At 56.4% G+C, this 11,350-nt stretch overlaps 1 protein-coding gene across 1 annotated transcript; it reads left to right on the top strand.

The window, feature by feature from the left end:
- The first annotated feature begins 6,096 nt into the window (after window positions 1–6,096).
- On the top strand, window positions 6,097–10,244 carry SLITRK3 (SLIT and NTRK like family member 3). Its single transcript, XM_075506824.1, has one exon. It carries the CDS (start codon window positions 6,282–6,284, stop codon window positions 9,144–9,146), a length of 2,865 nt encoding a protein of 954 aa, XP_075362939.1. The 5' UTR covers window positions 6,097–6,281; the 3' UTR covers window positions 9,147–10,244.
- Window positions 10,245–11,350: the final 1,106 nt, after the last annotated feature.

Genomic DNA, 11,350 nt, shown 5'->3' with positions numbered 1-11,350 from the left:
AAACAGTATTGGGACGATATGACACAGATTTTCACAGCAATATTCTCTTCCAAAGAAGGATTGTAGGTAAATTCCACCTGATAATTTTGTTTCTCTGTCTGTCTGTTTGATAAATGAACTAAGTAACAGAGAGGGGGAAAGAAAAGTTAAGCCTCATAAACTGCTTCACTAACCGCTATGCAGAGAAGATTCTCTGTTCTGATTTTCCTCTATCAGCATTTTCAAAGACACTAGAATTTCTCAGTTTGAACAATTTATAATATACAAAACCAAGAATATTTGAAAGGTTCTTAAAAAAAAAAAAAAGGGCGGGGGGGAAATCTCAATTTTAAATATATTTATGCGAACACACCAGACAAATGGAAATCTCACGGGGACACAAGAGGGGTCACCAGACCAGTGAAGGAATTTTAAGCCCTTGCTCCGCAAGGCTCTGCTTTGAACCCAGCCCAGGCAGCCTAATGGCGTTATCAGACGTCTGCCTTCTGCAGCCTTTGCAGCTATGAATGTTTCTGCCCAGGACCACTCTCTGCGTGCTGGAGAGTTACAGCACTGTATTTTCCACAGTGCAGCGCTCCGGCCTTTCCTCCTAATTCAAGGATTTCCATGTTACGTCGATGAAGCCCCCAAAGGCGGGGTGCCCCACGGGAAGCCCTCTCCGAGCCACGGGCCTGCCCTGCACCCCAGCGAGGCCACGCGAGCATCTCTCCCCGGAGCACCCGGCTGGCAGCTCTCCCGAGCAAGTGCATGTGGGTTTTGCGTCACAGATTAATCAGCATCGCAGCCCGCTCGTGCCTCTCTGCTTCCCCTCCCACGCCTGGGTTCCCACATGTTCACCTGCCCCGATAAATGGCACTCGAGGCGATCCCCCCTCCTTGCCGCCGGCGTGCGGTGAGCTGGGTGTGAGCACACAGCAGGAGCAGGCTTGGCCGGGGCTTTTAGGCAGAAATACAGCTGGAGCCCAGGCACTGGCTGTATCTAAAACCTTTTAACACTCGGATCCAGAACCTCTAAACTACTCCCTAGCCTTAACAAAATATAGAGAGCCAGGAAGCAGCTCCCATCTATAATAATTACAAGAGAGTTTCCCTTGCCCTTGCACTATTTATTGCTTTTGCCCTTACCATAGATTGCTGGAGACAGAAGAGACTATTACAGATCAGAATATTTCTTTCTGGACAGGCAGGGCGAGCTTTGGTAGACTCTCAACCATTGCCACTTCTATTAGAGAGGGAAGGGGCTGGTTTACACTGCAGACTGAATGAAGCATTAAATGACTGCGTTGCAATGACTGCAGTGGGGGGAATGGTCGCCTCCAGTGGAAATGTAATGCTGTAATGATACTTTCGGAAAGGTACAATAATTGTTCAAGTATCCTCTGCTAATTCGTCACAAAAGTTGTCCATGGCTCCTCTCTCCCTTATTTTCACAAGGCTGTCAGGGGGGAAAAGGTGCATTTTGGTAATGACAACTGAGGCTGGAAGGAGGCAGCCAGGAGGGCACCTGCCAGCCTCCCGCCGGGGTGACAGGCATCTTCACTGACTCCACAGCTCCAGGACAGGGTTTTGCAAGGAAATAGCTCACTTGCCAATAATAAGAATAATTATTATTAATAACCGAGTGACGTCCTAATCTTGGTTACATCAGTCCGCCGTACCCTTGGCCAGGGCTCCTGCCAATCACGCTCACACCGATCCTGGTCTCAGCAGGTTGTGTCGACAAAACGAGCAGAGATAGAAAGGCTGTGAGCTGCTTTGGCTGGAGGGAGACGGGGGGGAACGGCCCGCGGTGATTTCTGTCTCCTGCCCGAGGGGACAAGGGGACACGGGTCTTTCAACCCGGCCAAACCCAGGGAGAGCCGCCTCTCTGGCGAGCTAAAGATCTCCTCCTCATCTCGCTGCAAGACTGTAGGACGCATAAAGGATGCCAGGGGGAGATGAGGGGGGATAGCCTTCCTCCACCCCGGGGGCAGCCCGCGGGGGCTGCCCGGTGTGACAGCCGAGCAGGAGGCGAGGGCGCGGGCGTGCGGGCGGCGGAGCCTCCCGGGCCGGGCCGGGAGCCGGCGGGGTGGCCTTGGGACCTGCAGCCGGCCCTGCCTGCGAGCGGGGGACCCGGCGGGGACGCTGCCATCCCCGAGGAGCCCTGCAGCGCTCGCTGATTTGCATTCAAGGGCCATCCCCTCCCAGCCCCCCCCCCCCCCTCCCGCCCTCCCTCCTCTCTTCCCCAGCCCATCTGCAAAACTTGAAGGCAGAAGCCCTGAAAAGGGTGACGAGCGTTATTCGGTGGCATTTCGGAAAGTTGCCGGCCGGGGAAAGCGGCAGTGCAAGGTCAGGGCGGGATGGCTGCAGCCCCCCCCGCCACATCGGCCCTGCCCGCACGGAGCGCAGCGCCGGCCGCTGCCCGTTCGCCCAGCATGGGGGGGGGGGAGGGGGGGCAGCTCGCCCCCCCGAAACACAGCGGGATGCACGGGGGGGAGCGTGCATAGGTCGTTTCTCCGAGTTGCTGCTAAAGCCGCTGTGCGAGCTTGTTACGAGAACAAACTGTTGTGATTTCCCCTTTCGCCCTTTTCCTCCGCCCCCCCCCCTTTTTTAAAGGGGGGGTGTCAGGTGCATGTTGCCTGCTGGTACCCCATGTTGCTCCCGCGTCAGAAAATGAATGATGCAGCAATTTAATTAGGAGGGAGCGGTGCGTCCATATTGCACCGGTGAAGGAGAGCTTCGGAGGCTGGGAAAGATGGTGCATGTCCGCGGGGGCGGAGGCAGCGCCCCTGCCCGCGGAGAGCGCCGTCGGGGCGGCAGGAGCCCGCGGGCCCCCCGGGCTCTCCCTCCCGCACCTGCAGCTTTGCCCGTCAACTTTTTGCTACCGAGCCGCGGTTCCAGTTAAGTCTCCTCCCGGCCGAGTTACCCCGGGCGTGTGGGAAGGGGAGTTTGGGTTTCAGGGGAGAGCCGGGAGCGGGGAGCGGGGCGGGCGGGGGGTGCTGCCGGCCGCCCCGGGGAGTTACCCGGCTCCCGCGGGGCGCGCAGCGTCTCGGCCCCGCTCTGCGCGGAGATACGCGCATATGTGTGCCCGGGGACGGGTGTGCACGGGTGTGCGTGCCCGAGGATGTGTGTGTGTGTGTGTGTGCGCACGGGCGCGCACGGGTGCGCACGGGCGCGGACGGGCGCGGGCGGCGGGGATGCAGGAGGCACCGCGGGGGCCGCCTCCCTGCCCTGCCCTGCCCTGCCCGCAGCCCTTCGCTCCCGGCGGGGGTGCGACCCGCGGGAGGCAGAGCCCGCAGCCCCCCCGGGACCCCCCCCCCCCGCCCCCGCCCCGGCGCATCTCGCCGGCCAACTTCCAGTCAGGGGCGAACCCGCGCAAGCTTCCCGCTGCGCCCCCCTCCGCGGATCCTCCGCCCCCCGCGGGCCGCTTCCCCCCTCTCCCCGCGCAGCCCCGTTACCTGCCTGCGGCTCCCGGGGCGGGCAGATGCCGGCCGGCGGCGCTGCCCTCCGCGGGCGCGGCCCTCTGCCTCCGCGCACACTCCGCGCCGGGTGGAAGGATGCGAAAGGTGCCGGGTGTCTCCCACGAGGTTTTTGGCTTTGCCTCCTCGGCGGGCGGGAGGCTGCTGGATCCCGGAGAGGCTGCGAGGCTGGAGCCGCGGCACGGCACCGGGACGGGAGGGAGGAAAGAGAGACAGGGAGAGGAGGACGGAGCGGAGGAGGCGCTGGGTGCGCGGCGGGGGGGGCCGGGGCGGCCGGGCCGGGACAGCGCGGCCCCTCTCCGGGGCCCGCCGGGCTGCTCTCCGCCGCAGCCCCGGCAGCTCGGCTGGCGCTTGCAGTCAGAGCATCTTTGATTTCCTTCGGAGTTGGGCTTTTTTTCTTTTCTTTTTTTTTTTTTTTTTTCCAGAAAGGGGGGGTGTGCAAATTGTGACCCATCCCGGCGGCTTTTTCCTTTCTGATTCTTCTTGGGTTTTTTCCTCCCCCGTCTGCTCGTTTCCCACTTCCCTCCCTCTCCGCCAACCAGCCCCCTCCTTCCCTCTTAAAAAAAAAAAAAAAAATTAAAAAAGGCGGGGGGGGGGGGGATGTATAGTCAGGGCTTCCCAAATGCGCGCCCCCGACCTGGTGCCAAGCGCGCCCCCTTCATTTGTTCCCCTTCTTGAAGCTCATTTTCATGACGTGGAAAAGCCTGATCCAGGGCAACAACAACACCACACACACACACGCACACGCACACACACACACACACACGGGGAAGGAGAGGAGCCCGAGATCCTCCGCCGCGCCCCAGCCCTCCCGCTCCGCGCTGCCGGTGCCCGGAGAAGGCGGCGGCGGCGGCGGCGCTGGAGCCTGCAGCAGCCCCTCTCCTCCCTCCTCCATTGAGTGTGCCAAACAGCAGCTCTGCATCCTAAAGAAGATCATTGAGGGGCTCATTGCATTCCCAGCACGTCTCAGGCTTGCTTCTTTTTTCCTCCTTTTTTTTTTTTTTTTTTTCCTTTTGCCTCAGCTTCAGCAGGAGTAGAGAGAGAGGGAGAGAGAGACACAGAGAGGGAGAGACAGAGAAACCAGCAATCTTTAAACTCGAGCTTTTTTTCCCCCTTCCCCTCTTTTTTTTTTTTTTTTTGTAACGATGTGCTAAAATCTCTCCTGCAAACCGGTAAGTACAACCTTTCTGGATCCTTTTGTTTCCGCCTAGGGTCAAAGACACCCCCTCTTCCAAAAAGAAGATATAATAATCCTCTTTATTTATTTTTTTTTTATTACAGCCCTTGCAGAAGAGAAAGAACTTAAGTGGCTAATATTTTGCAAAGGAGACAGAGAGACTGATACTGCAATATAGCTCTCATCTCTCTCCCTTCTTCCCAATTAGATGCTGGTTTTAATTGCAGAGGGTATTTCTCTTTTCATGCTTTCAACCATCTCCTCTTTCCCACAGGGGAGGGTTTCATTTGCAAGTTGATCCTAAGGATTTCTGTTCCTCTGGCATTTCTCTCCCCTAAATGCATCTTTCTGCTCTTAAGTTTGTGGATGGGGGGCAAAATTTTCTAGTTCGTACACGAGGAAGGCAAAAAGGACCTTTTCTGTTGAAAGATTAAGACTAAAAGCAACGATCGCTCCGAATAATTCTAATGGGCGTTTCAGTGATTCAAGGAAGGCTGCATCACCGCCGTTATTATTACCATCCTTAGCATTTCTCTGTGCCCATACATTTAAAATATCTGGTGAAAGGAAGGGTGAAACCATATGTTGAAGGAGCTGCATCTCATTAGTACAGTATTATTTTCATCTGATTGGAGAAGAATGGTGTCTTCATTCGGAAACATATATAGTAGGATAGATAATTTATCGGCTGGTAAGTGTCAAGGTATTTTTTTCTTCCACTTTCAGCTTTTTAACCGGGTCTCCTGCTTGGTCCTGGGGCGCAAAATACCCTAATCCAAGGCAGGCTGAGCGTTTCAATCCTAGGTGCCTCTTTAGCTGTCACTTCCCTTTAGATCTGCTGATCGCATGGGCATGTGCTTTAGAAAGATTAATCATCTCTAAATGCTTTAATCAGCTAAAATGACTAATATGTGGTATGTATTTATCTGATAATATACCAGTTGCATTAATTCATCGGCGGGTTTGAAAGGGGAAGATTTTCTTTTAAATCAGGGTTGTTAACCATTTACTATTTCAAAGATACTGTGGGGATTTCTGAAGGGAACCGTTTTGCCAGGGACATCAGCAAACCTTGCACATTCCTTTGAACTTACGTATGGAATATATTGAGCCGGGAGGGAGAGAGATTCAAGGACTGAGATTCAATAACTTTGAGAGTTTGCATGTATGAAAGATGTAGTGCGACACTGGAGAAATCTTCCCACTGGTATTTCCCCCTGTAGTCAATGCGGGCTATGATGGCTACAAAGCTAAAATTGCAAACAAGTATGAGATAACGTGTAGTTCTAAACACTGGTCCGACAGTAGAAAACATGTAAAGATGCAACACATTCAGTCTGTGTGCTCATGTTGCTGTGTGGTCTGCATGTGCTGTCCTCTTTGTAGGTGGCATTTACCAACTGGGGGGATAAGGGTGGCTGATATCGCGTGATTAAACCTTCTAACATCTCTTAAGTATAAATCAGGGCAAGGCTCGCCCATCCGACACCCCTAGAGTTGGTTGTGAACGTCTGCCCAACAATTGCTGAACTTTCCAGGAGCCTAACACAAGTCTAGCAGGTAGGAGCTTAGTAAAAGGAGCGGGGCAGGACAGAAATACTGAAATCTGCATTTTTCTTCCCGTTGCAGTTTTGTAAACATCAACAAATGATGAAACCTTCCACAGCAGAGACGCTTCATAAAGGAAGGATGTTGTGGATAATTCTTCTAAGCACAATTGCTCTAGCATGGACTACACCAATTCCCTTGATAGAGGACTCGGAGGAACTCGATGAGCCCTGCTTTGATCCATGTTACTGTGAAGTGAAGGAGAGCCTTTTCCATATACATTGCGACAACAAAGGATTTATAAATATTAGTCAGATAACACAGTCGTGGTCGAGACCTTTTAAACTTTATCTGCAGAGGAATTCCATGAGGAAATTGTACACCAACAGTTTTCTTCACTTGAACAATGCTGTGTCTATTAACCTTGGGAACAATGCACTGCAGGACATTCAGACGGGGGCTTTTAACGGGCTCCGAGTTCTGAAGAGGTTGTATTTGCACGAAAACAAATTGGACATTTTCCGAAACGACACTTTCCTGGGTTTGGAAAGTCTGGAATATCTGCAGGCAGATTACAATGTCATTAAACGGATTGAAAGTGGGGCGTTTCGAAACCTAAGTAAATTGAGGGTCCTTATCCTAAATGACAATCTTATCCCCATGCTTCCCACCAACTTATTTAAGTCTGTGTCCTTAACCCACTTGGACTTACGCGGGAACCGGCTAAAAGTCCTTTCGTACCGCGGTATGTTGGACCATATTGGAAGGAGCCTGATGGAGATCCAGCTGGAGGAGAACCCGTGGAACTGTACGTGTGAGATCGTGCAGCTGAAGAGCTGGCTGGAGCGCATCCCCTACACCGCCCTGGTGGGGGACATCACCTGCGAGACCCCCTTCCACTTCCACGGGAAGGACCTGCGGGAAATCAAAAGAAGTAAGCTCTGTCCCATGCTGTCCGACTCTGAGGTGGAAGCCAGCCTGGGCATCCCTCAGCTGTCGTCCAGCAAGGAGAACGCGTGGCCTACGAAGCCCTCCTCCATGCTGTCCTCCTTCCATTTCACCGCTTCCTCTGTTGAGTACAAAACATCCAATAAGCAGCCCAAACCCACCAAGCAGCCCAGGGCGCCCCGGCCTCCCCCGACACCCCGCGGCCTGTACCCCGGGCCGAACCAACCGCCCGTGGCTGCCTACCAGACCCGGCCCCCCATCCCCATCATCTGCCCTACCGGGTGCTCTTGCAGTTTGCACATCAACGACCTGGGCCTGACGGTCAACTGCAAGGAGCGAGGGTTTCACAACATCTCGGAGCTCCTGCCCAGGCCCTTGAACGCCAAGAAGCTGTACCTGAGCGGGAATTTGATCCAGAAAATCTACCGCTCCGATTTCTGGAATTTTTCCTCCTTGGATCTCTTACACCTGGGGAACAACCGGATCTCCTACGTGCAGGACGGGGCTTTTATCAACCTGCCGAATCTCAAGAGCCTGTACCTGAACGGCAACGACATCGAGCGGCTCACCCCGGGCATGTTCCGGGGCCTGCAGAGTTTGCATTACCTGTACTTCGAGTACAACCTGATCAGGGAAATCCAGCCGGCGGCCTTCAGCCTCATGCCCAACCTGAAGCTGCTCTTCCTCAACGACAACTTGCTCCGCACCCTGCCCACCGACGCCTTCGCCGGCACCTCCCTGGCCCGCCTCAACCTGCGCAACAACCACTTCTTGGCGCTGCCGGTGGCCGGGGTGCTGGAGCACCTCCACGCCATCGTCCAGATCGACCTGAAGCTCAACCCCTGGGACTGCACCTGCGAGCTGGTGCCGCTGAAGCAGTGGCTGGAGGCTCTCAGCTCCGTCAGCGTGGTGGGCGAGGTGCTGTGCGCCAGCCCCGAGCGCCTGGCCCGCCGCGACCTGCGCTCCCTGGAGCTGGCGGCCCTCTGCCCCGCCGCCCTGCGCCCCGCCGCCGCCGCCGCCGCCGCCGCCGCCGCCTCGCCCCCCGCCGCCCTTCCGCCGCCCTCCGCCACCGGCGCCGCCGCCTACGAGCTGCCGCCGGCCGCCGCCGCCGTGCCGCTCTCCGTCCTCATCCTCAGCCTCCTCGTCCTCTTCTTCTCCGCCGTGCTGGTCGCCGCCGGGCTCTTCGCCTTCGTGCTGCGCCGTCGCCGGCGGAAGCTGCCGTTCCGCGGCCCGCGGGCGGAGGCGGCCGACCTGGGCGGCCTGCCGCTGCGCTGCCCGCGGCTCTTCGAGGAGGGCGGCGGCGGCGGCGGCGGCGGCGGCGGCGGCGGGGGCGGCGGGGGCGGCGGGGGGGAGCGCTCCCCGGAGAAGGCGCCCCCGGCGGGCCACGTCTACGACTACATCCCGCACCCGGTGACCCAGATGTGCAACAACCCCATCTACAAGCCGCGGGAGGAGGAGGAGGCGGCGGCGGGCGGCGGCGGCGGCGGCGGGGAGGCGGCGGAGCTGCTGCGGGGCGGCGGCGAGCGCTTCGCCCACGCCGCCGCCGCCGCCGCCGCCGCCGCGCAGGAGCCGGGCACCAACTACCGCACCTTGCTGGAGAAGGAGCAGGAGTGGAGCCTGGCCGTGTCCAGCTCGCAGCTCAACACCATCGTCGCCGTCCACCCCCAGCACCCCGCGGGCGGCGGGCTGGCGGCGGGCGGCGGCGGGCTCGGGGGGGCGGCGGCGGCGGGAGGCGCCCCGCGGGACCGCGACCGCCCGCCGCCCTGCGCCGTGGGCTTCGTGGACTGCCTGTACGGCACCGTGCCCAAGCTGAAGGAACTGCACGTCCACCCCCCTGGCATGCAATACCCGGACCTCCAGCAGGACGCCAGGCTGAAAGAAACCCTTCTCTTCGCGGCCGGCAAGGGCTTCTCAGACCACCAAACCCCCACAAGCGAATACCTCGAGTTAAGGGCCAAACTCCAAACCAAGCCGGATTACCTCGAAGTCCTGGAGAAGACCACGTACCGGTTCTGACCGCCGCCCCGCCGCCCGCCCCGGCACCGCCGCATGCGAGTAGAGGATACAGCTGTGTGCTCTCCCCCGCCAGATGTGCGCGCTGCGGGGAAGGGCCGTTCTCAGATCATTAATCGATGAAGTGCCTTCGCAGACTTTTGCCAGCAGATGTTAATCAATCATTATTTTTTATACTGAAACTGAGACTTTGACTGTGCCATGTCTAAGGTATATTATTATTATTATTATTAATTATTATTATCGGGGATCTTTGTATTGATCCTGATTAAGTAAATTCTATGTGTGTCTCTCGCTCTTTTTTTTTCTTTTTTTTCTTTTTCTTTTATTTTCTTTATTGTTGTTTTTTGTTTTTTCCCCCCCCGTTGCAGTAAACTTCCTTTATATTTTCCCTTGGAGGGGAGGGGGAGGGAAGATGGCATTTTGCGGCTTGCTTTCTTCTTGCCCATCATGGCACAGATTCTGTACATTTATTTAAAAAAAAAAAATGCAAAGAAGCAAACGAGCGCAGTTTGCTGCATGCCTGGAAACTGCAAGAGGGAAGGGAGGGGAGGGTCTTGCTCGAATGTCTCACTCGTGTCTCTCTCCCTCCCTCGCACGCACACTCACTCTCACCCTCACCGCCACCCCCGCCACCAGCCCGGCCCCTCCGCGCAGCGCCCGCCGCCGCGCAGGGCGGGACGGGGTCCCGCTGGCCGCGGAGGGGAATCCCGTGGGCTGGGGGAAGCCACCCGGAGCCGAGCAGCCCAAAGGATGTAACAACGTGGCGCACACACCTAGGGGATGCTCAGTGACACTTCATCATGACGCCATGGTTTTTTGGAGGACATCCGCACTTTCCTAATAAAAGCAACATGCAAATATACAGAAAAAGGAAAAAAAAAAAAAAAAAGCTACTGGGCACCTATCACTAACAGCTTTGTAGGAAGCACTTTTAATGTTTTCCCTCATACACACATACACGCACACACACACACACACACACACACACACAAAGGTACAACAATGTGCATATATTTATTCTGTAATTTCAAGTGAATATAAATTGTAAAGGTAATGTTTAATCATTGTACAGTGATGCGTCTGGTATAGCTTTCCTAATAAAACGTTCTGAAAAAAATGCATATATATATATATATACACCCATATATATATATATAGGAATACAAAGCTTGAACCTGAAACTTCAGCTTCCCCCTACTGAGATTTCCTTCCCCCACCTTAACCTTGAAAGCTATTTTATTAATAACAGTTCAATGCACTGTGATGTTAACAGAGAAAAACCCTGTACAGCTCCTCTTGGCAAGATACCACCCGAGACTTTTAAAAATCCGATTTACAATCTGTATTCCCACGTTGCACTGTACTTATGGCGGTTCCCGTGTGTTTAAAAATAGGCAGCAAAATTAAGCCCGCGTCCTCGCGTGGCGTTTCTTGCAGGAGCGCTGGTTCTTCTGCCTGCTGGTAGGAGAGGGAGGCTTTGCTGTGGATGTTTCTCGTGTTCGCAGTCGCAGTAAATGCGAAGTGAGCAGTCAGAGGGGGGGTGGGAGGGGGAAATTAAAGCGCATTTCCATTTTGGAAAAGGGTGAAGCGATCTGGAAAAGGATCCCCACGGCTTCAATCACCCGGCCCTCCTCCCCGCAGCCGGGGCGGCGCCGCTCCTGCTGCCCCGGCGGGGCCGTTTGCTCCCCGCTGAAACCGGAGCGAGACCAAAGACGATCGGATTGCCCTTCCCGGGAAGGTCCCGGTTGGTATCTTGTCCCCGGTGGTGTCCTGGCCCCGGCGGTGTCTTGGCCCCGGCGGCCCCGGCCGGGCCGGCGGCGGCAGCGGCGAGCGGCTCCGCGGGCGGCCGCCAGGTGGCGCCGCAGCTCCAGCGCTGGCGGCCGCGGCGCGGCGGGAGCGCGGGGAGGCCCGGACGCTCCCGGCCCCGCTCCCGGCCCCGCTCCCGGCCCCGCTCCCGGCCCTTCCCGGCCCTTCCCGGCCCGCTGAATGTACCCCCCGGGCGCCTTATACCGGGGCAGGCAGGGCCGCGAAGCGGAGAGCCTGTAGCCGGGCGCCCGTGTCGCCGAGGCACTACCCTAAAGACCTTCAAATACAGAATTTTATACAGAAATATCAAATACACTATAAATATCATGTGTCTTAACGGAACAGCGGTAGCGGTAATTTATCCAGGTGAATTGCGATTATTTTTTTTCCCACTGCGT

This window comes from Mycteria americana, chromosome 7 (assembly GCF_035582795.1).
Source record: "Mycteria americana isolate JAX WOST 10 ecotype Jacksonville Zoo and Gardens chromosome 7, USCA_MyAme_1.0, whole genome shotgun sequence".
Lineage (NCBI taxonomy): Eukaryota > Metazoa > Chordata > Aves > Ciconiiformes > Ciconiidae > Mycteria > Mycteria americana.
This window is presented reverse-complemented; position numbering and strand designations above follow the sequence as displayed.

Excerpts from the sequence above, each read along its gene's own strand:
- SLITRK3 (XM_075506824.1), top strand. The coding sequence starts at position 6,282 with ATGATGAAACCTTCCACAGCAGAGACGCTTCATAAAGGAAGGATGTTG.